General features: G+C 47.6%; 1 protein-coding gene across 1 annotated transcript in view; it reads right to left on the bottom strand.

Moving 5' to 3' along the window:
• Positions 1 to 10,082: 10,082 nt before the first annotated feature.
• EFCAB11 (EF-hand calcium binding domain 11) overlaps positions 10,083 to 27,624 on the bottom strand; it is a 188,004-nt gene continuing 170,462 nt past the window's right edge. Inside the window, exon 6 of the mRNA XM_004610301.2 lies at positions 10,083 to 10,714. Coding sequence (XP_004610358.1) covers positions 10,630 to 10,714 — 85 coding nt within the window. The 3' untranslated portion in view covers positions 10,083 to 10,629. The remainder of the gene's footprint in view (positions 10,715 to 27,624) is intronic.

The raw sequence follows: 27,624 nt of genomic DNA, 5'->3' as shown, positions 1-27,624 counted from the left end.
TAACAAAGGTATGTGTCCGCTTTGCCCAATTCTAGACCGACACCTAAACTTTTATGATACACTTAAATAGTGGCCAGGGGTAGTCTTTCCTCTCTTCAATAAGTTTATTTCTAAATTTTGAAATAAACTTTATATTTTGGACAACTGTAGATTCATTGGAATATTGTCACGTTAGAACAAATTTCTGCAATTTCAAATCTAGGTTCCATGATTGTCAATATTTTACATTAGTGGTGGTACATTTGTGGCACAAATCTCAAGGGCTGCTCCTCCCAGGCGGGAGTATAAAATGAGGCCCCCATAGCCATGCCACCGGACTCCACACCAGGCTGTTTCACTTGGGGCACTCCAGAAGGGGGCGGATGAGAACCGTCCCTGCCCCAAGGGACCCAGCCCCGGCAGCCGACCTCCACTACCCAACTGCCAACATGCTCCAGGCTGCCTTCCGGATGCTTCCTACCCATTTTCCATAATTACCACACCATATTTGATGGAGTTCAGATAGTAGGCAACAAATCATAGAGAGTAATATATATATATATTACTATATTTATTACTAATAATATATATACATACATATGTGTATACCTCTTGGAAAGCCCAGCAAGCTACCTGTAGCATATTTGATATGCCAAAAACAGTACAATAGGTCTCATTCCCCTGACCACGAAAGAGCCTCTGATCATTGGGAAAGACGAGAAAGGAGAGGCTGCTAAAATCTCAGGGCTGGGACAAATAGAGATGTTACTGGTGCCCACTCGAGTAAATCGACGAACAATGAGATGACAGTGATATAGTGATACATACAGTGGTACATTTGTACCATTAATGAAACAATATGGATACACCACTATCAGATAAAGGTCATATGTTATTCAGGCTTCCTGGGTTTTTATTTAATCACTTCCTCTTGCTTTAGGATCCCAACTCAACCATCACATTCTCCTTAGCTGCTGTCTCCTTAGGTTGGCCTGGGTTTCTCAGAGAGTCCTTGAATTTGATGCTCAGGCCAGCCTTGAGGTGTCTTGCCAGGTCTTTTGCAGACTGTCTCTCAGCTGGGTTTGTCGGATGTGTTTCTCACGGGCAGAGAGAAAATGAGTGGGTTGTGGTTCTTGGGGAGAAAAACCAGAAAGGCTAAGGAACTGTTCCACTGGAAGACATCAGGTACTTGGTGGCAATGTGATTCATCACGCGGCTGTTGGCCTCAATCAGCGACTGAAGCAGTGGTTACATGGGTTCCTCCCTGTCATTTTTGTATCCCCTTCTTTAGTCCTCTTTGGGACCAGGTCATCAAATGCAGAGCCTGCTGACAGGGGAGAGTAAGCCACCTCTGTTTGAAGGTAGAGTACCTACCTTCCTTCATTACTTGGAATTACTTGGGAGGGAGTTTACTCTTCTATTTATCAGACCATTTGTTTGAGTCAGAATGAACTCATGGGAACTTATTTTGTACTTTGGATCATCATGGAAGAGCCTGGCAAACTCCCGGTGGTGTATTCGATACGCTAACCATAGTAATAATAACAGTCTCATTCCTCTGACCCTGAGAAGAGCCTCCAATTGTTGGGAAAAATGAGTAAGGAGAAGCTGCTAAAATCTCAGGGCTGGAATGAATGGAGACATTACTAGCGTCCACTCAAATCGATGAACTTTGGGATGACGGTGATACAGTGATACTTTAGATCATACATACATCAATCAATATTTTACAACTGGGTTGTTCAAGTGGTTGGTTGTTCTGTTCCTTTACCCCTTATTGATGAGGGGTACTTCCACTCCCCTTTAAAAACACTGTGGACTACCTGATGTATCTGTAAGAGGCATTCGGTATTCCAACACCAATCCCGCCACCAGTGTAACCCCCGCCGTTGTGCCCATTTTCCCAGCACCCCCCTCCCATCCTCCAACCCTACCCCCTTAGCAGGCCCAGAATAATTTAACTTATAGTGTTTGCTACAACTAAAAGGATAATGGTATGTTTTCACATAGAAAGAAGTACTGAGGGTTCCTCTATGCCTTTTTGTGGCTGGAGAGCTCATTTCTTTTCATTGTTAGATGACAATTTCACTGTATGGTGGTACCACATTTTCAATCTACCTCCTGGAGGTAAATTTAGCTGCTTCCTGGTCTTGGCAATTATAAATGTGGCATTATAGTCATTGTGAGATTTTTGTCCAGAGAATTCTCTAGTAGTTGAGTAAGTATGTAGGAGCGTGATGCCTAGACTACATGATAACAATGTATGAGCTTTGTGGGAAAAAAAATCAAACTTTCCATGTGACTCTACCATTTTGCGTTCTACCACCCAATGAATGGAGTGGAAATTACTGACTGAGGGTGAATATGAGAAAGGAAAGATGAACAGAAGAGGCAGAGAACAGAGAATGGGAGTCATATCAGAGAAGAGCAGTCCTGAGTGGATTGTCTCTTCAAAGAACTTGGTGGAAACATATTTGAAGATAACGGCCACCATTTCTATATTTAATGAAAGACATAACGTATCCTGGAATGTTGGTTTCTATTTATAGTAAGGGGGGAGCATAGTCTGCTGCTACAGGTTCACATACTAGTCACAAATCAGGTCAGACTGAACCATGGATGATCCAATGTATATAATTCTATTTATGGACATAGGAATGAAGGAAGGGAGGGAGCGAAGGAGGGACAGGAGAAAAAGACAGAAATGAACAAGCCTCAACCATGTGAGTAATTCAAAGTGCAGGAGGAAAAGTTCAGAAAATTACTTGTGTCATATTTCTGTCATGTTGAACCTTAGAATTACCATCTAAAATCAGAGTGAGCTTTCTTCTTTAAAATAAAGAAGCTGAGGAGTTGAGGGGCGATAACTCAGAGTGCTGAGCACGTGCCCCCTGGTGGGAGACCCATGTTTGGTCCCCAGCTGCTCATGGTCTACTGGGCACAAGCAGGCGTGACGTGACCCTCAAGCACAGAGCCAGGAATAGCCCCCAAGGACAATCAGGCATGGACCAAACCCCCTCTCTGTGCCAGAAATTTAAAAAAAAAATGAAGAATATCCAAGGCAGGGTTTCTACTTTACATTATTATGATAATAACAATTCCAGACTTCTGGTTAATTTTTTTCTACAAATTATTGAAATTGTTCTTAAAGTCATACTATCCCAAGCTTTTATTTCCTTTCTCTGAAGCCTTCTACCCAAGGATCAGTAAGCCAAGAAAACAAAAAAGGGTTTATATTTGGTTTTCAGTTATGTTTTCATATAAGCTAATATGCATTTTTGTGAAGTTAATGGGTCTTTTTCTATTCACATTTGAGTATTTTACCAATTTAGTCATCTAAGAGAAACTTAGATTGAGCTCTCCATATTTATTAGGTTAGATTGTCTTAAGTTATGTTTCAATCCACTTGGCCAAGTCAATTTAAAATTGGTTTATAAGAAAAATACTTTATGAGCTGCTATTCCTGCTGCCATTAAATTTCAATTCCTGTGTGTTAACTGTCCAGCTCTGCATTTCTAAACAGATTTCTCAAGAGCTTTAAGCTAAGAAAAAGGAAAGTGAGTAATGATTTGTTTTTATTAGTCCTTAACTGCAATTCCATAATGAAGTATGGACATCGAGTTGTGTGATTGGTGAAACCAGGTTTAGAATTTACACAGATGGCTGAGTGCTTCCCAAGGACGGACCGTGCACATTTATCTAAAAGATACTTCTGCCGTCCAGAGGACATCCATGATTTCTCCCTGAAAATTGCCTTTTGAGTTGCAGCTGGTGACGAATCTTTGTCTTTTGAAGGTAGATTTTCATTTTAGGCCAATGTAATTTGGGTTCAGGGTGGTGATGCATTGGATGAGAATTAATCCCTACCAGGTAGTAGCTGCCCCGACCTTCGGTGGCCAGTCAATCTGGATCATCTCATGTTGTGTCAAAAACAAAGGGCTGGGTCCAGAATAAAGTGCGGGGGCTTAGAGAGCCTTGCAAGTAGATGGTCACCAGTTCGGATTCCTAGTGGCCCACGCTGACACGTCCCAACATGCCCCCCACCCCCCGTAGTTATTCTGTTGAGTCAGGCTGGTCTGCTATCTGTAGTCCCGGGCACCACAGGTAATTTCCAGTCTGACTGTAGCTAGGGGTGTGTGTGAGTACCACCAAAAGGGGGGCAGCTCGAAGCAAACACCACCACTAAAGTAGCAAGCACAGTGTGAACACAAAGCAAGCACCCTCGTGACTCTAACTTGTCTCCTCAACGGCAAGCAGGAGCCTTGGTGAGCATGTGTGCAAACACCACAACTAAAGGGTTGCAAACTTCAGTGAGCACACACCCTGATTTGCGACACACACACACACACACACACACACTGAGGGCACTACGACTGGCAATGTGTGTATGCCACAGCCAGGCATGTGTGTGGCCCCTGGTCTGGTCATGATGACTACAACACCAATATCATCCTCAACACCACATGGTCATCATCATCAAATACAGTGGGGAAGGGAGGGAACAAGAGAACAGGAAAAGCAAAGCATCAACACAGAACATGGCCCAGAGCCGTTTTAATCACAGCAGAACAGGAAGGAGAAGAGAAGGAGCTTTGTTTAGGCAGCAGGAAGGATCTGAGTCCCCGCTGGACACTTGTCACTCTCCTCTGTGCTAAGTGTGTAAAGTGTAAGTCATAAACAGCAAAATCTCAAGACTCCCTGATTTCAGGGAAACGACCTCGCCCAACCTCCCTTCATGTAACCATGATGGCAACGCCTTATCTTGTGACATCCTGGCTGTACTGTAATCCCGACATCATTTCTGTACTTGGTGCCATGATGTGACCCACCATCATTCTGAACTTGATGCCAATGACTGCAGTGTTTCATGCTAGATAAGTCACATGCCCCGCAGATGCTCTCTCTAAGTGTTCTTAGAACCCCTGGTTCCCGGCCAATAGCTTCAGCTGCTTTCCCTGGCTATGATCCCCGGCCCAGCCAGGCCGTGGAAATAAAGACCTCCTTGTTTTCCTACCAAATCCCTGTCTCGGTGTGCTTGGTGAAGCAAATTTTGGTCAGAACAAGTGACACGGTTCTCATTTAGGAAAGAAAGTGACATCTGTTTCCGTACATTTCCAAGAAGAAAATCAAGATATACAAAATAGCCAGCATAACTAGTCCTCCTCGGCTTCAAGCAAAGGTGACAATTGTTGGGGTGGGGGGGGTGGAGGGGGGAGGGGGGCGGCAGGCAAAGTATCCATTAGGATGAAAGTGGCGAGACAGTTTTTAGCTGAACGATGGAAGATGATGTTGGCATTTTCCGACGATCTCATCAGTTTTTCATTCTGAGGGAGTTCCTTCTCCAGTTTCCAGCTTGGGAATCTCAGGCGTAGGGACGGTGCATGTGTGAGACACCTGCTGCGTGGTGGCATGACAGAAGCTGTCAAAGATGGAGCTGAACATGTAAGTTGGGAGCGGATCAGAGAGGTGAAGAATGACACACTGATGACACACACATTATGCCACAGGAAAGGGAACAGTCCAGAGTCTCTGAGCGAAAATAATTTCAGCCTTGGGAAGGTCACTGACATGTTAGATTAAATTTCTTAACAAATGGGCTCTAGTTCTTTATTATCTACCCATTTTTTCCCCCTCACCTTTAGATGGCTGGACTTGGGGGAACCACAGGGAGTACTGACTTTGGAACCTGGGTTGGGCCCATGCAAAGCAAGTATCCTACCCACTGTACTGTTACTTCTGCCCCTTCAACAACTTCTGTTGGTCTTTAGCCATCTGTGGCCCCAGGGAGAGTCGATGGTGCTGAGGACTCTGGCCTCTGGCTGTCAGCTCCCAGCACTCAGGGTTCTGGTTCTGGAAGAACGAGAGTTGCTCCCACCCAGTGCATCCATTGGAAGGGCACAGGGACCCCACAAGGTCCTCATAGGCCCCCCGGAGCACTGACTGGGCCTGGGTACTAACTGGCAGCAGACACCCGCCCCCTTCTGCTCTCCCTGCAAACCATCGGGTGGGGTGGCAGGTCCACCCCGAGCCGGGCCCCTCCCACAGCCACGGAGGAACCCGGCAGAGTCACCAGCTCTCAGGGATGCACACGATGTGGCTTCCCGGCAGACCTGGCCTTCCCACTGTACAGATGGACAGGGTCACCCGGCACACAGCGGGTCTTGGGGACCACAAAGGGTGTGGGCAGGAAGAAGAGACGAGAGTGTGGAGTGAGCCGAGGGAAAATGAGGATGAGGACAGGAGCTGCTGCACCCTCCCCCCACCACGCTTCCCCCCACCCAGTTTCTTTCTGCACTTGGCTCTAAGGCCCTGGGGTATCCTTAGCAGCCACGTCTGGGGGACTCGCCCCCCAGATTAGCCCCAGACACTGTGAGCTTCTCACAAAGCCAATGCCTGCCTGCCTGGCTCTGGACAAGTCCCCATTGGTCCCCTGCCCTAGCACTCCTGGGTAGATGCCAGTGACCTGGTCAGTACTGGTGAGGCAGAACAGGTGACACACACAGTGGGTGGTTCCTGGGCCAGACCTGGGTCTATTTCCGGGGTCTCTGGACTTGGACCTGGAGGCCCCTTGCACAATGGACTTTTTTTTTGCTTTTTTGGGGGTCACATCTGGTGATACTCAGGGGTTACTCCTGGCAGTGCTCTGGGGACTATATGGGATGCTGGGAATCAAACCCAGGGGATAGAAGCAGAGTCCAAGGTGCTGGTCTGGCTGGTTCCACTGGTCCTGGAAATCCTGCTGCCCATCACCCTGCCCACGGTAGATCCTGTAGCTAGCCTGCTAGCTTCTGGGAGTCTCTCTTTCTCCCAGAAACGTTTGGGTATGTTTCTGCAACTGAGAACCAGGGGAGCCTGGATGAACAAGGGCCAGGGATTGCCCCATAGCTATTCCCCAGCCTGGCTCTTGCCTGGCTCATCACTGGGAGGAAGGGACCTCCTCCTTGCTCTTGTCAAGTTTCCTGGGAGCAATGAGGTCCAATTAGTGATCACAACCTGACACTTGGGTATTGGGGCAATTACAGCAGTCCGTTGGTAGATGATTCTTTGATATTAAAAAAAATACCCAGGAGAAGCTATTTCTTATGTATTGAGAAGAGAGGATGAGTGAGTCAACTATTCAGCCTGTGATGAAAATACTGAAGAGACCGCCTAGAGCCAGAGGGAGGCTTTCAGCCTCTGGAACAATAACAAAACACACACACATGATACTTCAGGACACCAGGGAGTCATGCTACGGTTTCCCCTCCCCTTCCTGGTTGTTCTTGTGATGACCAGATGTCACGCATGTCCGCCTCTGGAACTCATACATGTCTTTCTTTGGTTGTGGTGATTGTTGGGGGGTGGCGTCGAACATCTAGCCTCAGTGACTGCTGGGGGCCATGCAACGTTAGTGCTGGTACCTGCTGGATGTAATGACGGTAGGGGACAGGGTGCGGGGTGGAGGGGTGGGTCACATTTTCTAGCCCCACATCTTTCCGTTGCTGTGCTTGGGTGTGAAAGGAGCCACACCCTTTCGTTGCGGTGCTCACACACACACACTGGCTGGGCTGTGTCCGGACCTTGTTCCTCCTGGTGCTGGGGAGCACAGGGCGGAGCTGCCAGCCCTCCAGCAGGACCATCCAAGCCACCCAGGGGTGGGACCTGCCGCCTCACACTCACAGGACATGTGCTCCAAGTCACGGGGCTATCCTCTGGGCCCCGAGCCACCTAGATTTGGAAATAGATCTCATTTGCATTTCTTCCTGATGTTCCAAGTTTTCCTCATTTTATTTCATTTTTTTTTTTTTGCTTTTTTTGGGGGGTTACATCTGGCGATACGCAGGGGTTATTCCTGGCTCTGCACTCAGGAATTATTCCTGGCAGTCCTCGGGGGACCATATGGGATGCTGGGAATACAACCCGGGTTGGCCGTGTGCAAGGCAAATGCCCTACCCGCTGTGCTATCACTCCAGCCCCTTTATTTTCAAGCATCTCAAAACAATTCTATTGTAATCCTGTTAAGTATAGGTAATAACATATCTGGAATATAACATGAAAATTATGTCACTGCTGTCCATAGTTTATATTAAGTATTATGATATATTTGGGGAAAGACTTCTTTTTTAAAAAAATGTAGAAGTACTGATATTTATTCAGCTATTGATTAAGCTGATTGAATTGGGCATGAATTCCACATTACTTTTTAAAATTTTTTTTAAATTGAATATCCATGAGATAGACTATTACAGAGCTGTTCATAACTGAGTTTCAGTCATACAATGATCCAGCCCCCATCCCTCCACCAGTGTACATCTCCCACCACCAATGTCCCCTGTTTCCCTCCCACCATCCCCTGACATCCCACCCCCCCCCCCCCCCGCCCCCAGCCTCCCTCTATGGGAGGCACTTTCCTTCTCGCTCTCCCTCCATTTCCTTTTGTGCAGCTGGTTTACAATACAGGTTCTAAGAGGTCACGGTGTTTGTTCAGGGCATTCGGTATTTTTATTGGTTTTCCTCATTTTAGCTACAACTCTGAGTTTGCTCAATTTTGTACTCTACTTTTTAAAGAAGATTTTAATTTTTTCCCAAGAATTGCTTTAGCTATTTGTGGGGGCTTTCTGTTCCATATGAATTTCAGGAGTGTTTGATCAAGAAATGAAACAAATAAAACTGTAAATGAAAAAAAAGGAAAGATTTTAATTTTGGAAGAGTTGTAGATTCTCAGTAAAATGATGAAGTCATAGGGAGTTTCCATATACTTCCAGTGTCCTTATTATTAACATTTTACATGCATGTGGTACATTTTTCAGAACCAGTCAAGCAATCTGACACAGCATTATCAACAACTGTTCAGATTTCATTAGTCTGTGTGTGTGTGTGTGTGTGTGTGTGTGTGTGTGTTTTTCTATGGTGGTGCCGGGGATGGAACCTGGAGCCTCACACATGTCAGGCAAGTGCCAGACCACTAAGCCACATTCTCAGCCCCCAGAATTAGCCTTTACTTGGGATCCCAACTGGGAGACCAACTCACAGTTAACTGTTACGCCCTTTTAGACTCCTCCAGTCACTTTTTAAGATCTCGCTTTTAATACATTTAAGTATATGCTTGCATCTATTGAAATTTTATTACATATTTTATGTTCGAGTGATCCTTGTTTAGTATTTTGATTTCACAGATTCACACTTTTTACTTGACTCTTAAAAATGATCAATACTTGGGGGGGGTACAAAAATGATCAATACTTTAAAAATTTTGAATTTTAGGAAATGGTCTCCGAAGATTGTTAATGTCATGAATTATGAACATGAATAAAAAACATTCCTGCCAGCCAAGTGTTTAAGATAAATGCTGGAAATCCAGCGTCATGGTTTCTGTTTCCGTAGAGGAGAGCACTGAGAGCAGAGTGGTCACAGGAGCTGAGATGGGAGGGCCCAGAATGGACAGTGTTGAATAGACAGCGTTAGCACAAGCAACAGAACGGCCCAGAGCCATGCAAGAGGCAGCAGAGAGCACCTGGGCAGCACCTAAAAACACTGGTCCCACCATCCGACAGGGGCCTGCCATCAAGTGTGTCCCTGAACCTCTTCTAAACCCCACAGCTGGAGACAGACCCAGATGTACTTTTCTGTGTACAGCACCCCAGGGCTATTTTGTCAAGATGATTTTGACTCCAGGTACCTCCTCCTAGAGAAGCCATTGGTTTCTCCTTCCCCAACGCCTTGCTCATTGCTTAGAACCAAGGAAGCGTTCAGTACACCTGGGAGCTATTACATTCGCACAAACAAAGTTGAGTTCCTGAAGGAAATTGGTACCATGGTAGGAAAAGGCCACCAGTACCCAGACCTTTGGCATCAGTGAGAATCAGGGCACCACAGGTGGTGCGGGAGGAATAGCCCATGTGTGCAGCACCCCGGCTGCAGTGTGAGAAGGAAGGTGGGCGGGAGAGCGAAGAAGACAGCAGAGGACAGCCAGGAAGTAGCGCTGTGAGTCAGACGAGAAAGGCTTCCTGGAAAGACCACCTCCACGATGCCGGGGCCAGGAATCATTAGCACTGGAAACGACTAGGAGTTTCCTAGTCGATCGATAGGCTAAATTGACCACCTCCTGGTTTTGTAAATAAAGTTTTATTGAAGCACAATCATACTTACTCACTTACTTATGCACTATTCAGTGAATATGACTGTTTTCCCAAAGTTAAATAGCTGGAATAAAGATAGTATTGTCCACAAAGTATTTATTATCTGGTTTATTTTTTAACAAACAAAACTTTTGTTAAATTCTGACCCTGACTATATAAAATGCTTATAACAGCTGTCAATTAATCTTGTAGGAAAAAATTACAAACTCACTATGTTTCCATTAGTCTAAGATTTCAAATATGAGTGTCCTTTTTTAAATAACGATGTATATTTGTATGTACATAATTCCATGCATCAAAAAAATAAGTAATCATTAATAAGAAAAAATAGCATGTGGTATCTTTTCCAAAATATGTGCAATTAATATGCATGCAAATGTATTTGAATTAAATGTACTCATCAGAAAAAAATTAGGAGTTTCATTACAAGTATGTGACTGATATTCAAATTGATGGACAATGGCAAGTCGTGATGACACTCAAATCACTGCAACCTGCCGGCTATCCCTGAAGTCCCCAGAGCAGGACCCGGTCACTCGTCTTCATTCTGTCCATAGTTCAGGGCGTACTCGAAGTCTTTATAGCTCACATGACCATCTGAGTCCTGATCTACTTCCCTGGAAAAATGAAAACAAAAAGACATGTACAAGAGCACATCAGCATTATTGACACTTCCTTGCATATTTAGACGAGAGGCACTTTTTTGGGGTCATTGTTGTTATGGGGGGGGGGAGATATACCCGGTGGTGCTCAGCAGAAATTCCTAGATCTATGCCTTGGGGTCGCTCCCAGCAACGCTCAGGACCATATGATGCCAGGGATCAAGCCCAGGCCTCTCGCATGAAAGTATGTGCTTGGTCCCTTGAGCCATCTCCATCCCATGGAGGCATCTATTTTAAGGGGAAAAAATATCTCTCTCTCTCTCTCTCTCTCTCTCCCTCTCTCTCTCTCCCTCTCTCTCTCTCCCTCTCTCTCTCTTTCTGTCACACCTGTCAATGCACAGGGGTTACTCCTGGCTCCGCACTCAGGAATTACTCCTGGCGGTGCTCAGGGGACCATATTGGGTGCTGGGAATCGAACTCAGGTCAGCCGCGTGCAAGGCAAACGCCCTACCCACTGTGCTATTGCTCCAGCCCTGTCTATTTCTTTTTCATAGACAGGAATCTATCTGTGGAAACCCTCTGAAACAATATGGTCAACACATCTGAAAGAGTGAAGCCAATTACACAGATCATAGAAAAGCAGGCTTGATCCTTCTGTGATCTATTGATAAATAACTGTGCCCAAGTGTGACAGAAATGTGCAGTCAACAACATCCGGAGAATAACTAATAGTGACGGGAACAGTAATTGCCCTTCTCCATCACACTGACTCCACGTTCCATCTCAGGGAATTTGGGTCCTGCAGCTCCGAGGGGTCCGTTTACAGGCAGAGACGACAAATTAAAAATATTCACCAGCTTCTGAAGATCTTGCTGCTTAGCTTTAACACTCAAAGTGGTGTCATTGAGGCTCCCAAACCAGGGCTCCGTACTGCCCTTTGGACACAGGATGGTGGGCTGGTGTTGGATATCATTGGTTTGTCCTTTCCCCCTTGCCACTAGGAGCTTAGGTTTATCAGTCACACCCATCAAAGTGCTCCCGAGTCACTCCCATTCTTTTGTTTATCTGTAACCAATTCTACCAGTTTATCTGCTCTTCCTTTAATCAAACTCTGTTAATTGGTAAGGTCAGAACTTCCTAGGACACTGAATATTATAACATTGCCTTTCTCTCCTCTTTATGCCTTTTGAATAATTTACTTTAAAGCTATGTCTTTTTTGTATAGACACAAGAAGACAATATTATGTTTTTATAACTTAAGACTTAATTGGCCTCGATATTCCTTCCTGGACATCTGCTTTCTCCACTTAAGCCTCAGTTGCCCTCAGTTCCTAGCACCCCAAAGTAGGGTCCCCGACGTGGGACGGGAAGGATCCAGGGCAAGCGGTGAGTTATGTGCTACCCTGGCATCGAGATGGGCCTGGCCAAAGTGCCTAATTCTTAACTATAAGTTAAGAGCTTGATCATAGACAAATACTGTCATGATCCAATAGTAATTATGAGACTGGGACCCTGCCAGGGCTAGGAAAGACTGATCTGGCCTGAGCACTGTAGTCTGAGATTGAGATGGCCCCAGGAGAGCAATTCTATAAGCTTTAATGCATCTCTTATTGTGTCCATACAAAATAATTAATATTATGAATTCTTATATGCTTGCTGGCTGAGGAGAAGAGAAACACATTCATGGGACTCTGCCCTTGGGTGGATCCTCCTGCTGATAGAGAATTAAGTCCTAGGAGAAGCATCCCCTGAGGGAAAAGAACCTTACCCTATTGCTGACCACACCTATGTGTATGCCCCAACCCCCTGATGCTGTGGAGATTTAACTAGGCTGTAAGAGTGGGTTGGGGGCCAGAGCCAGATCCATCGGGGCCAAATCCATCGGGGCAGATCCACGGAGCCAGATCCACGGGGCCAGATCCACGAGAGCCAGATCCACAGATCCAGAGAGAGAGACCGAGAGCCGGGAGAGAGGCAGAGAGAGAGAGAATGAAGTAGGATGGGGGAGAAAGAAGCAGGAGGAGAATCAGAGGAGAATGGAGATGGACATGAAATAAACCGATCGAGCAACCAGTTTGGCCTTCTTCCTTCCTTCGCCTGCCTCTTATTTTTATTTTTATATAACTGGCGTCCCTGGGTGGGCGTTGAACTGCAGCGGCCCCGATTAAAAAGGGGTAGTTTCAGAAGCAGGGGCTATGGCAGGAAGTGGAGGGGGAATTACGAACTCTGCTCGCCATTGCTCATGTAAATCTCGTCCCCAAAGGTTCAGGGGTATGGGTGCTATATAGGGCTGGAAAGTGGCTACGACTCCGTGTGGACCAATGCATTTTAACCGCCTGGCACTCTGCCGGATATTGGAAGAAGGCATCATACCGATTCCATGCAGATCATAGGGTATTTCTTGAACAGCCCAGTTGCGGGGCCAATATTGTGTAGAGATGATAGAGACATCAGCTCCTGAGTCAAGCATACCCTTAAACTTCTTTCCATGAATCTCAAGAGCTATGGTCGGGCGGGTGCTCTTCATAAGAGAAGCAACATAGCCGACCCAAGGGTCAGTGCTGCCAAAACCTCCAACCCTAGGACGAGTGGACTGACCGGGCATAACAAAAGGGAGTAAGAGAAGCTGAGCAATGCGTTCTCCTTTGTTAAATGTCCAAACAGTTGGTACTGTAATGACAATCACTATTTCCCCAGTATAGTCAGAATCAATGACCCCAACGTGAACAGTAATTCCCTTAATAGTCAGACTGCTTCTCCCTAAGAGAAGGCCCACAGTTCCTGGTGGAATAGGTCCTTTTATACCAGACTTCAATTTGTAAGGGCACTGAGCAGGAGAGATGGTAACCGTATTAGGGCAGGGAATATCCAAGGCAGCACTCCCGGCCGTGGCTGGTTGCAGTGAATCTATTGACTGGAGCTCTGAAGCTCCACACTGGGGAGAAGGGCTGCAGCTGGGAATGTCCCCTGGTTTTGCGGGGCCTGGGGCTGGCCCCACTGCAGGTTTCCCGAATTGGGGTCAGCAGCCACACCAAGATTGGAGGGACAATCTCTGGCCCAATGGTTTCCCTTACGGCATCGTGGACAAGGTCCAGGTGGTGCTCTCACAGTGGCACGGTTTGGAGGTGCCCTGCAGTCCTTACGGAAGTGGCCTGATCTCCCACAATTAAAACATTTGCCCTTATCTTGCCTCTGTATGGCATAGGCCTCAACAGCGTTAATGCGCGCCTGATGTTTGATAGAACCAACATTCCGACATGCCTTCAAGTATCCCATAATATCTTCCTTCTCCTTAATGGGGCGCAAGATGGCCTGGCAATCCTCATTAGCATTTTCAAAGGCCAATTGTTTGGACAAAAGCTCCTGAGTTTCCTTACCCTTCACCTGCTTTTCTATGGCTTCCATCAGTCTCCCTATGAAGTCTGCATAAGGTTCTGAGACTCCCTGAATAATCTTTGTATAGCTTCCCTTGAATTCAGCGTCTGCATCAATCCTCTCCCAGGCCCACAAGGCGACATCACGGACGTGGGCAAACACAGCACAAGGCAAGGTGACTTGCTTTTTAGGGTCGTGCCATTTCCCTTCGCCTATTAACATCTCATAAGTCAATTTAATCCCTGAAAATTTTCGTCCAGCGTGGCCTAGGCTCTGTAGTTTCGCCTTGGCCTCATCACTGAACCACATCCTCCACTGCATATACTGAGAAGGGCTTAAGCACGTCTTAGCAACCACGTGAAAATCTTGAGGTACCCAATGAGCCTTTTTGCTCCAGCCTGTAAGATACTCCTTACAGTACGGAGATGTAGGTCCGTACAAGGCACAGGCCTTTTTAAAATTACTGAGTGAGTCCATTCCTAACCCTTCATAAGATGGACACTGATTTTCCTCTAGCTGGATGGGAAAAAAGAGACGGAGCTCATGGGGTCTGGGTGGAATTGACCATTTACGGTCGAGAGGTCTCAGCTGTAAGCTTCTGTCGGGAGTGTGTCCCGAGCGACCTGGAGGCCGCTTGGTTGAAGGGCGGCGGCTCCTGTGAAAAGCCTCCTCTACCAAGCCGCTCTCAGACTCAGAATCTGAGGAAGTGGTAGCTGGCTCATCATACCCATCACTTTCCTCTGATTCACTAGAAGTGGAGTCATACAAGGGAGGTGGTGGTCTCTCTGGTCTAACGTCAGTAGAGAACGTTAATTCTTCAGTGGCGGCTGGGGTGAAATACCGCCACCCCCACATGCCTGACTCCTGAATTTCTCACTAGCTTCCTTCGCAGCCTCGGCAGCTCAATTCAATTCTCACAAACCCTGGTCGGCTTTTCTGAGTGAAGACGTGAGCTTCTGGAGGGCTCATGGAGAAGGTGGGTGCAAGCATGGGCTGGTCCTGTGTGTCCACCGAGCCTCTGAGATGGGCTGGCTCCCGGAATAGAGACTGGAGAAATGCACCACAAGCAGGTAACGCATCAGAGGACAGAGTGACATGTTCGACTCTTACCAGCCAAAGTCAAAAGTTCCGAGGGTGCATGTGCCCATTTTCCTACCTCTGTCTCTCAGGGCACCCTTCCGTGGGTACAGAGGACATGTTCCTGTGAATTCACCAGGTGTCCTGATACTTGAAAAATGTTGCCATATATTGCAGTAACGTGAGATTACCCCCCACTTCTTTCTGGAGCTTCATCTCACACCCAGCTCCATTATTTTTGAAAGGTTTTCTGGGTCCTTGTTGCTGGGAGTTTATTTGCTGGCTTTTAATAAATGTTTAATGGATGACATTAAAATAAAAACACATTAATACACAACAGGTCTGAAGGCGCTGAGGAAACCCAGAAGCCTGAACCAGGCCAACAACAGAGAAGGAAGATGGGGTAAGACAATGTATTTTTGTCAACTGCTATCCCTCTTATCTTAAATTTTAATTGCACTTATGAAGAATCCACGTGGATGCATCCCAGTTGTCCAAACAAAACAAGAAAGATAGCTTACACAAATTCTAAAAAAGAAAGAAAGCATACTGGACGGGATAAAGAATGACAAGTGGTCACAATTTGTCGCGGGGGAGGGGACACACAATCTAACACAATGCCTGGCATGCCTTTCATGAGCTTCTGGGGTTGCTGCAAACTGTATTTTGTTGACACAACAGATGGTATCAAGCATGACACAGGGCTTTTTAAAGCAAGGATTGGCCCAAGCAACAGAGCCACTAATCACTGTAATAGTTTTAAAGCAGGCTTTTAAAATATTGAATTCTAAAATAAACTTTCTGAATATTTCATGCCCAAGTCTCTGAAGTCGGTAATGGTTCTGGATAGAGTGATGATCATTTTTCATTCTTTTGAAGTAGAGAAAATCCCTACTTCTTGGCCCCAGGGCGAAACCATGTTGCAGTGTGTTGGTGTAAAATGATCACAGGCTGTAGAGACCATGCTTCTTGTTCCTTCTTTGGGTAAAATATACATGATGCTTTCATACTCTACAGGACCCGACACACAATGGCAGATGTCTTCAGAGGGATTAACAATAATCTGCATCACAGGTTGCTGATGACAGAGAAGAAACCATCCCTTTTATTAAATTTGATCATTGCTGATTCTTAACATCGCCTAAGTATTTTCCCCCCTCAGGAATTGGGTTGGATAGATGGCCTTCCCCCGCCCCCTTTCCTCCCTGAACTGACAGAGCTAAACTATAAGTCTCAGAGGGTGAGTTAAGTGGATAACCTCGAAAAGGAATGTTTAGAATAAACTACTTCCAGGAATATTTGAAGATTCTGCATATTTATTCACTTAGTTGCTGATGCTTGAGAAAAGGGAGCCCTTCGCTTCATTTTTTCAGCAAGTAACCCTTATTGCAATTGCATTAACATTTTGTTTCCCTTGATGAGCGGAAGCACAGCGGGTAGGGTGTTTGCCTTGCACGCAGCCGACCCGGGTTCGATTCCCCTGACCCTCTCAGAGAGCCCGGCAAGCTACTGAGAGTATCCAGCCCACGTGGCAGAGCCTGGCAAGCTACCGGTGGCGTATTCAACATACCAAAAACAGTAATAACAAGTCTCACAATGGAGACGTTACTGGTGCCCGCTCGAGCAAATCAATGAACAACGGGACAAGGGTGCTACAGTGCAGCGCAGATGTCTTTGCCAGAGCTTCCCATCATAAAAGGGGTGTGTGTGTGTGTGTGTGTGTGTGTGTGTGTGTGTGAGAGAGAGAGAGAGAGAGGTGCCTGCCATAGAGAGGCCTGGAGTGGGGTATGATGGGAGGGAACCTGGGGTTACTGGTGCTGGGAAATGTACACTGGTGGAGGGAGGGGTGTTGGAACAGTGTATGACTGAAACCTCATCATGAACAGCTTTCCAAGGGTCTATCTCACAGTGATTCAATAAAAAAAATCTAAAAATTTTAAACAAAATAAAAGGTGTTTGGGAGAACCCAGATGAGCTAAAATGGAAAGATTGACTCTGGAGGCACAAAGCAGCGCGTGGCTTCCGCGTGGAACGAGGCCTGCTGCTGCTGGTGCTGCTTCTGTTTAGAATGAAACGTCTGTCCTCCCATGCCTCATCCCAGGAAAAGAAGTAGATGTCTATTAGATTTGGCTGTGTCGACGGGAGTGAAAAGGAAACGTGCATTTCAGAGCCTCAAGTTAAAAAGGCAAAAAAAAGAGGCACAGGTTTTCACTGCAGCTGGAACGATCCCGAAGAAGGCAGCTTCGGAGCGCCCTGCACTCACACATGTCGCACTCACAAACATCCGTGTGTGTGTGTGTGTGTGTGTGTGTGTGTGTGTGTGTGTGTGTGAGGTGTTGAGCGTCGGGCTAGCAGTGTGCTTGGGGATGCAGACAGCAGGCCAAGGGTTCTGTTTCTGGACACTGACACGGGAGGGGACGGTTTGGTGTCCCCAACACGAGGTCCGTGCTGGAGCATCTCACCACATCCCTCACCCTGATGAGAAACGGCCTTGAGGAGCGCTCCATTGGTTGAACTAGCACATGAGTTGCCCGTAGTGAACGAGGTGGTGGGGTCAGAGCAGCGGAGGCTGCAGCTGCCATTCTGAAGCACCTGCTAGCTCTGAGGAGGCCGGGACTGGGGTGGCCACGGAAGGAAGTCTTTCTCAGCACTGCTGCTCTAGAGTTCAGGAGGTGCGGCCTGCCCCGCAGGAGGCTGCGTCAACTACAGCCCTGGTTCAAATCCCTGGCACCACGGAGCGTCCCCACCGGGGGTCATTCCTGAGCACAGAGCCAGGAAGAGCCCTTGAGCACACACCAGGTGTGACCCCTAAACCCCAAATCAATAACTAACTCAAGGAATAAGAGAAGCTACAGAAGGCACCGAGAAAGCAGCACCCAGGGAAGGAACAATGGCCAACGGCAGTCTCCAGGCACAACGGTATTTTCTAAAACACAGATAAGAAACAGGAGAAGGCATGGAACAGGACTCTTAAAAAGGGGGTGGACTCACCTAAGGACAGTTGGAATAAGGGTCAGGAGGACTGCCCCATGGCTTGATAGCCGATCTCATGCGCTAGGGGGAAAGGTAGCTGGGATGGAGAGAGGAGCACTAAGTAAATGATGGCTGGAGGGATCACTCAGGATAGTAGATGCATGCAGAAAGTAGGCTACGGACCAAACATGATGGCCGCTTGATATCTGTATTGTAAACCATAACACCCAAAAGGACAGAGAGAGCAAGCGGGAATGTGCCTTTCACAGAGGCAGGGGGTGGGTGGGAGTGGGGGGAAGGATACTGGGAACATTGCGGGTGGAGAATGGGCACTGGTGGAGGGATGGGTACTCAATCATTGTATGACTGAAACACAATCACTAAAGTTTGTAAGTCTGTAACTGTGTCTCACGGTGATTCATTAAAATTGAAAAAAAGAAAGAAAAGAAAAGGGGGCAGCCACACGGGTAGATCCAGGAGTGGGGAAGCCCCCTAAGTGTGTGGCTGGATCAGGGACCAGAGGGCAGTGGAATGCAGGACAGGGACGCGCCTCCAGGCCCTGCCACCCAGTGCAGACCTGGGAGATGGGTGGAGGCATGCAACTTTCCTTCCAGAACTGGCACTTCAAGGAATTGATAAAGCCAATAGAGACACACGGCCCAGTGCTGGCTCCAGTTAGAGTCTTCCCGACCCACGTTTCTTACTCGATAAGCTGGCCATTGGCCAATGACTGAATGAACCACAGTAGTAAACAGATCTACTCAGGTGCGAAGTGTGTGGTTTGCTGCTCCTTGAGAAGCAAAGCGGGGCTGGAGTTGGTGGAGGACTCCAGATCATCTGTGCATCAAGGGCGGAGGGTCAGCTAAGAGCAGAGGCAGGAGGAAGGGTCCCAGGCTGGGACGCGCTCTGAGAACCCTCCCGCACAGCTATCCCCTACGGAGCACCCATCGCCTGTTCTACTCTCCACTGGTCCCACAGTGGTCGGCACAACTCTTTCTCCACTTATGGGCTACAATGGCATGTGGTCAAGCGGAGGTTCCAGTGGGTTGACTGTCTTAAGCTGAGGGCTGAAGATGGACTCAGGAGCCACCTGGCCTGAGAGAGCAGAGAACAAGGAACTCAAGTAGGAATGGTCAGACGATACCACCGCTGACTTGATTCAGAGAAATGAGAGCTTCCTAAGCTTTCATGAAACTGAAAAATCTCAGAATGCTTTGAAATCCACTGGGTCAACAGGGAAGGGCTCCAGGGCTACCTTCTCAGGCGCCAAAGGCCTGGGAAGACCTGGAGTGACTGAGAATTCCAGTCAGGATGCACACCAGCCCCTTCGGCTGAGTCGTGGGAGTTTGCCTTGCTGTTAAAATCGGGCTTCTGACTCATGGAAGCAAGTGGTCCTGATGACTCCCCTCAGCTTGAGTTTCAGCACTGGCTTCCTTTGTGTCCTGTTAACTGCTAAGTGAGCTTTGCTTCTTGTGATACTGCATAGATCTGAGTCAGAGGATTAGATTAGTGGGGCTCCGGGGGCCCACTCCCCAAGCCCGAGAGTCAGGGTTATTTGCATTAAACAACAGCATTGTTCTAGTACATTCTAAAGAGGCCTGTTCTGAAGGAGAGGCCCTATCTGGTGATGTACACACCCTTCACCCCCAGCCTCTGGACTGGCCCAGGCTTTGTGTTTGTGTGTGTGTGTGTGTGTGTGTGTGTGTGTGTGTGTGTGTGTGTGTGTGTGTGATATGAGGATGACGGAGGTGTCCTGGACTGGAGTCCAATCAGCACCCCGGGTTTCTACCCATACTTCAGTAGTTTCCTCCTCCTCCCCAGATAAGATACCCAAGAATGTCTCCAAACAGTGCCAAATGAACCTTAGGTGAGAGCACCATCCTTGGTTAAGAACTTCTGAATTCAATTGGAGATAATTCTTTGTAACATTCCAAATTGAGGGCCAGGGGTGAGAGGCAGGACCACACCAAAGGATGTTCAGGGGCTATTCCTGGCTCTGAGTGACACCGGACAGTGCTCAGAGGGCTATATGTGGTACTTGGGACCAAGTAAGGGTTTTGGTGGACACAGCTGCATGCAAGGCAATTGTCTCCTCCAAAACAAGCGTCTTACCTCTGGAATATCTCTCCAGACCTAAATGGGATGTTTGTTTTGTTTTATAACTTGGAAAAAAATTTTTAATGAACCAGTGACTTTTATCACAGATGAGGACACATTTCTTGAACAGATTCCATAGACTAGTCTCTTACGACCCAAAATATTTCTAGTGGGCAGAACTGAAAACGACATAAATGGTGGGGTCACAGCAGGAGGGTGTCACGGAAAGAACAAAGGCACAGAACACGGGCTTAGACGACTGTCTCAACAGACACTGAGGTTTGGTCTGAGTAGACCCCAAGAGAGAGGCAAGCACTCATTGGTGCTCCAGAGCTGAAACTAGGCCTCCTTCATGTCCCCATCAAGATGCTGGCAGACAACAACTGTTTCCTGTCACTGTGACACTCACAGCAATGAGAGCAGACATGGTATTTGATGGGTTTAAAACATGATCTGTATTGCACACCATAATGCCTAAAATGAGAGAGAGAGAGAGAGAGAGAGAGAGAGAGAGAGAGAGAGAGAGAGAGAGAGAGAGAGAGAGAGAAGAGAGGTGCCTGCCATAGAGGCAGACTGGGGTGGGGGGTGACTTAGGAGGGGTGGAAGGGAAACTGGGGACACTGGTGCTGGGAAATTACACTGGTAGAGGGATGGGTGTTGGAACATTGTATGACTGAAATGCAACCATGAACAGCTTTGAACGAGAAACTTAAACCGGAGGCAATGATTTTCACGAGAAAAGTTTTCTGGGTGGAACTTTGGACAGAAAAAAAAAAAAGGGAGGGAGAATCACTTTGATTCTGCCCAGAACAAAGGCTAGTCAAAACTGACATTTCATAAAGAACCAAGCTGTCACGGGGATGGGCAGGGGAGCCAGGAGCCAGCGGGGCAGGGGAGCTGACAGCTTCTCCTGAGGGCACGTGGCTTCCTTCCGCTCTGCAGAGCGTCCTGGCCCGCTGCTAATGTGTTTATTAGCCACACGGTTCTGAAGGCCGCTGCCCAGAAAGGCCACTCAGGACCAGAGCCACAGTACAGCAGGGAGGGCACTTGCCTTACACGTGGCTGACCAGGGTTCAATCCCTGGCATCCCATGTGGTCTCCTGAGGAATACCCAGGAGGAATTCCTGAGCGCAGAGCCAGGAGGAATTCCCTGAGCACTGCTGAGTGTGGCACCCCCCCCCCCCCGCAAAAAAAGCAAAAGATAAAAGAGAACGAGAGGCTATTCAGACGTGCAGAAGAGAGACAAGAAAGCCCAACCCTGTCTGACCTTTTCAAGCTCCCCTGCAAGCGCCCCCCTCGACTGCACCTGGACCCACAGCACTCACTACCTGGGACTCCCCCCAGGTCAGGAGCAGCCCTGACCTTGGCCATGGCTCGCCATCACCTTCTGTCTGCCCCTTCCCACGGCACTGTACACCAGACCTCCCGGCCAGCTCTGCTTCCAGGAAGAAACCAAGTGAAGACTTGCTGGAACGTTCATCTGGAAGTTCTCACGGGGCATTTTTTTTAAAGTTTTTTTTTTTTAATTAGATATCCACGAGATAGATCATTACAAAGCTGTTCATGACTGGGTGTGTCAGACAATGATCCAACACGCATCCCTCTACCTGTGTACATTTCCCACCACCAATGTCCCCGTTTCCCTCCTATCATCTCCCAACAGCTGCCCCTCCCCCCACTCAACCCCCATCCTGGTCTCTATGGAGAAGTCTGGCACCCCATCTCTCTCTCTCTCTCTCTCTCTCTCTCTCTCTCTCTCTCTCTCTCTCTCTCTCTCTCCTCCCCCCCCCCTTTTTTGGGCATTACGGTTGGCAACACAGGCACTAAGAGGTCACTGTGTTTGTTCAAGGCATTCAGTATTTTTATCAGGAAGGTATGGCTGGCATAGTTTTTTTTTACACTGGGTAGCAGCTTTGGGGTGTGGACATGACTGCCGAGGCTTCTGGAAGTACGGGGAGGGTGGGGGACAGAGCCCATCCCGGCCACCAGGCATTTAAAGTGCCACCGGCCAGGGCCTGTCACACTAAGCTCCCAGTCAAGCACGGGGGTTCATGGCAGGAAAGAGATCAGGGCCTCCTGCTACATGCAACAGTGACGTTTAGAGCCGATGAAATACTGCCTGGAAAGAAGAGCTCTGCAGTCTGAAGCCGCGGGAGCTCGCAATGCCGGAATCACCTGGAAAAGGAGAGCTGTGCTCTCCCTGCTGACGGGCACACACCCTATGTAGTAACCGTGAGCCTGCTGGCAGTCAGCAGCACTATGGGGAATGCTCCTCTGTGTGGGGACAATATGTTCCCAGCTATGAAAGTTCCACCTTGGGGACGCAGACAGGCAGCTGTGCACTGGCTGTGAGCAGATGGTGAACTTGGCCTTTTAGGATGCACCGTCATGGATGAAAGGAGGGGGCCAGTCCAGGCCTGGGACAGAGAGAGAGAGAAATGCCTGCAAAACTGTGGCATCCTTAGGAGCCCGTAGCCTTGAAAGGAAGTGGTTGGCACCACTGATAACTTCCCTGGCATCCAGCCTAGCCCTCTCTGCTACGCAGGGATGTATGATTTAGTGCCCCCAACCCCAGGCCTCTGAAGTGGGATCTGACAGGCTGGTAGGTGGGGGCGGGGGGCTGGCAATGAGTCTCGGGAAGTCATCAAACCAAGATGGGATTTAAAGAATGGGCTTTACTGTCACGAGCCCGAAAGTAGCCAAAAGGCATGGGCTGGGTCCACTTTGTGGAGCCAGGAACTGAGGTCTGAGAATATTCTAATGGACGGAAGCTAGCACCAGACCAGAGCAGGCTGAATACCCCCCTCTCCACCCACCTGGCCCCAGAGAGGAGTTCCAACAGAAACAAAAGGTCGTGACAAGGTCATGAAGGTAGACCCCGAGTTTCAGCTCTTCCCTTTGACCAAAGCAATGAACTTGTCTCCATAGCAAGCCCCACGTGGGGTATTGGGGGAGAAAAACCCATAAAACCAACTCTGCAGAGATGGGCTAGGTGCTTCCCCATTGGTGGGGGCGCTGACCCCACCTCCACCTGAGATGAGAACTCTTAGCGCTCTCTGCACCCTGGAGAGGTACAAGTTCTACTAGAACAGATTATTCTCTTTCCATTCTCATAATCTCTAAATAAAACTTTTACTTCACTACTCAAATCCTCCTGAAATTCTTTTCCGGGGAGGAAGGCGATGTTTCTGGAAAGCCTGGGTAAGATTTCAGACTGGCTTTCCTATCCTGCAGAGAATTCCTCATTCCAGCCTCAAGAAATTGGGTACAGGGATCATTTCCCACGCCGGGCAGAACAAGTGGGACTCAGGTGCCATTTGACGCCGTCTCATGGGACTGATGAGACGTGAGGTTCGGGCCGTTACATGTGTTCAGAGCAGACTCCCACCCGTCCAAGATTTCCCTGGGTGCATTTCTGGGGCGGGGACAGAGGGAGAGACAGAAGTAGTGGACATCCTCCTCGAGGCTTCTGCCTCTCTCCCCTCAACTTCACATATGTCTCTCGCAACAGAAGCAAATCACTGAAAACCTGCATCCCCATCAGGACTGACTCAAGGAACAGTTGGTCAGGGAGAACATTGGCTCCCCTGGCCACTACTGATTGGCTAAAGAGCTGGCCTAACCAGCGTCCAGGGCAAGATCTGTTTGTGCACGGAGAAAGAAACTAGGAGGAGAGCGGGGATGTGGAGAGAGGCCTGGCATCACGATGGCACTTCTCCACCCGGAGGCTGCAAACTCCACACGAACACAAGAGCCACCCTTGCACCCATTCCCAAATGAGAGCATGTGCTTGCTGGCGTCAACAGGGATGGGGCAGGAGAGAGAGCATGGGAGGTGAGGCACTTAGGGTGGCCCCTGGTTCACCCCAGCACCACATATGGTTTCCTGAGCACTGAGCCAGGAAATAACCCTTATGAGCACAAGATGTAGCCCAACCTCCTGATCCCCAATACAGTCCCTGTCACTGTCATCCCATTGTTCATCGATTTGCTCGAGGGGGCACCAGTAACGTCTCCATCGTGAGACTTGTTGTTACTGTTTTGGGCATATCCAATACGCCACAGGTAGCTTGCCAGGCTCTGATGTGACCAAATACGGTAGTTACGAAATGGTAAAATAAAATGTCAGTGTGTGGGGGGAATGAGGGGAAGGGGGCTGAGAATGCAAGTGAGGGAAAGAGGTTGAAGATGAACCGAGGAGTTGGAACCTCATCCCCCCTGGCCGGGAAGCAGCCTTCTAATGAAACAAAGGTTGTGACAAGGTCATGAAGGTAGACACCAAGTTTCAGCTCTTCCCTTTGCCCACAGCAATGAACTTGTCTTGAATGGGTTGTCTTAATGGTTGTCTCAATTCAGCCTTCTAAGGCCGGGTGTCAGACTTCTAATCCAACCCACGAAGTGCCAAATGTGCTTTCAATTTGCTCAAGTGGGCACCAGTAACGTTTCCATTGTAAGACTCGTTACAGTTTTTGGCATATCAAATACGCCACGGGTAGCTTGCCAGGCTCTGCCGTGCAGGTGGGATACTCTCAGTAGCTTGCCAGCCTCTCTGAGAGGGATGGAGGAATCAAACCCAGGTTGGCTGCATGCAAGGCAAATGCCCTACCCGCTGTGCTATCGCTCCAGTCGAAGCATGCTTTCAAGGCAGTCTGAGATGGGTCTCCTGGGCTGTGCAAGAGACAGTCTCCTCACACGTCAGCTCTCTGGACTGAAATTCTTCCCAAACTTGGGCTCAAGAACTGGCTGCACAAGGAGAAGATATGAATTAAAATGGTACTTTTGACGGTCAGAGTTATGGTACAGTGAGTAGGATGCTTGCCTTGCACACAGCAGTCCTGGGCTTGATTCCCAGCATTCCATACGGTTTCCCAAGTCCTGCCAGGAATAAGTCCTGAGCACCACTGGGTGTGCCTCCTCCCCCCTCCAAAAAATAAAGCACTGTAGCACTGTCGTCCCATTGTTCATCAATTTGCTTGAGCAGGCACTAATAACGTCTCCATTGTGAGAGTTGTTGTTACTGTTTTTGGCATATCGAATACAACACCGGTAGCTTGCCAGGCTCTGCCATGCGGGCGGGATACTCTCGGTAGCTTGCCAGGCTCTCTGAGAGGGACGAAGGAATCGAACCCAGGTCAGCCGCGTGCAAAGCAAATGTCCTACCTGCTGTGCTATCGCTCCAGCCCCCGAAAAATAAAACAGAAATAAAATGGTATTTTTGAGATAATTATTCCATTTTGAAATGAGCCCTCAAATAAGTCAGGTTTTCTCTTTAACTCGTACCCAAGATTCTGGAATCCCCACAGTCCTGCATTCTAAAGAAGCTACTTCCGGTAGCCAGAAGGAGTGTGTACGGAGGGAATCTCTGTTTACAGAGTCGTGAGGGTGACGATGTGATGAAAGAAGCTGCTGAAGGGGCTGGCATGATTTCTCTCCCCGAAAGAGGGACACAATGGATTCTCCAGCCCAAGCAAAAGAGGAAAAATGGATGAGAAATGCAGTCCCAGCTGGCAAATGCGATTAACCATAAATAATGACTCACTTCTCCCCAGTTGCTCAGTTTTAAAAGTGAGGGGCCTTAGTTAAAGCTAGAAATATTTTAAAAGACAGGAAGAATGGAATTTTCGTCTGCTTGATTACTGACTACTTGTGAGCACATGGGTAAATGCAAAATCAACTTTGTGCCCAAAGTCTTATTTCTGTCCAACAGTTCCATACTCTTTCTCTATCAAGTATTTTAACAGGCTTCCTCATAAATAGTGACACGATATTTTTTTTCTTTAGTGTGAATCTCTAGGAGAGAAATTGTGATATAGGGACAAAAGCACAAATCAGAGAATTTTCAGGATAAAGAAGAAAATCTCAGTGAGTATCTTTGAAGTCATCATAAAAAAATGATTTACTTCTATACTCCCATCCCCATGCCACACACAATATCTACGCACCGGTCCTTCACTAGATTTGACCCATTGCTGATGAGCTACTGTCACGTGGGGTGACCCTGGGCAAGTCATCTGGACGGCCATGAATCATGCAGCCATGAACTTGCATCATCACATGTCACATTCACCTGTTGGGCTCTGATCATTCCAGTTCCCTGTGGCTCTAACATGGGGTGAAGCAACCCTGAATCTTAACCGTGCTCCCGGTGTCTTTACATGACAAAAAAAAAAGTTTTTTTTAAGTAAACTAATGCAAGTCATTCTTGTTAGCCATTTTCAGTCTTCTTTAAAAAAAAAAAAAAGTAGTTGGCAGGGCTGGCGTGATAGTACAGCAGGTAGGGCGCTTGCCTTGCAACCACCGACCAAAGTTAGATCCCCGGCACCCTAGATGGTCCCCTGAGCACAGCTGGAGTGATCCCTGAGTACAGAGCCAGGAGTAAGTCCAAGTACCACCGGATATGGCCCCGAGCCAGTCATCATAATACATTTAAAATAATAAAATAATAAATAGTTGTAAGTAATCTGTAAGAAACCCTACAGAAAAGAATAAAACATGCAGAAATGTAAATAGGAAATGGGAGGGGGTCACCTTTGACAGAAGGAAACAGGAAAGGTGACGAAGCCCCTTGCAGCTTGAATATACAATCACTTTAGCAGAGACACCCGGTGTCGTCTTGAGCTTGATTATGAGATAAAAGAAAAGGGGACAGAGATGGTGATCATTTAATCTCTTAAGAACAGCTATTCTGAAGAGCTTTTCACTACGCTCAACAGATTTCTAGCAGGTTATGATCTGGCTAGGAAGAAAGCATAATGAGGAGGGAAATTATGTTTTCAATGACATGTACTTTCCCAGTGCAAGTCCTTCCACAAAGGAGGCAATAAAATAACCTGTGACCACGCGGATCGCGCCATGCACAGATGGGGCCTCTCTGAAAGCAACAAGTTCACCTCCTTGGCTGGAGGTCCAGGAATGGGCTGAACTTTTAAGTGTAATGGAGGAAAGATTACATACTTGAAGACACGAAGGCTGAGTGGCAGGGGGTGCAGGGCTCGGAGAGATGGGCTCAAAGAATAAAGCCTAATGAGCACTATTCTGCTAATGCAACAAATAGAGTTGAGGTTGAAATATGAACTATAAACATGAAGCCATTTATAAATAATCTAATAACATTGTTAGTCACTGTTTGGTAGGAAGCTCAATTTTTTTTTTTAAAGCCTGCTTCCTTAGAGAGAGAAAACACCAACACTTCTTGGTGCTCATTGGTCAAATAATGCTCATTTTCTCTGACAGTGTAATGTTTTCCAAGTAGCATCTATGCTTAATAATGTAAGAAAGGGAGACTGGCGATTTTTTGGGTTTGCTGATTCACCCTTTTTCTTTCTTTTTTTTCTTTAAGGTCATCTGATCAACTGCATCTAGAGTTCAGGAAGATGAACATGGCAAGATTCAGAATAGTTTGTT

The sequence above is a fragment of the Sorex araneus genome, chromosome 3, assembly GCF_027595985.1.
Source record: "Sorex araneus isolate mSorAra2 chromosome 3, mSorAra2.pri, whole genome shotgun sequence".
In the NCBI taxonomy this organism is placed as follows: Eukaryota; Metazoa; Chordata; class Mammalia; order Eulipotyphla; family Soricidae; genus Sorex; species Sorex araneus.
This window is presented reverse-complemented; position numbering and strand designations above follow the sequence as displayed.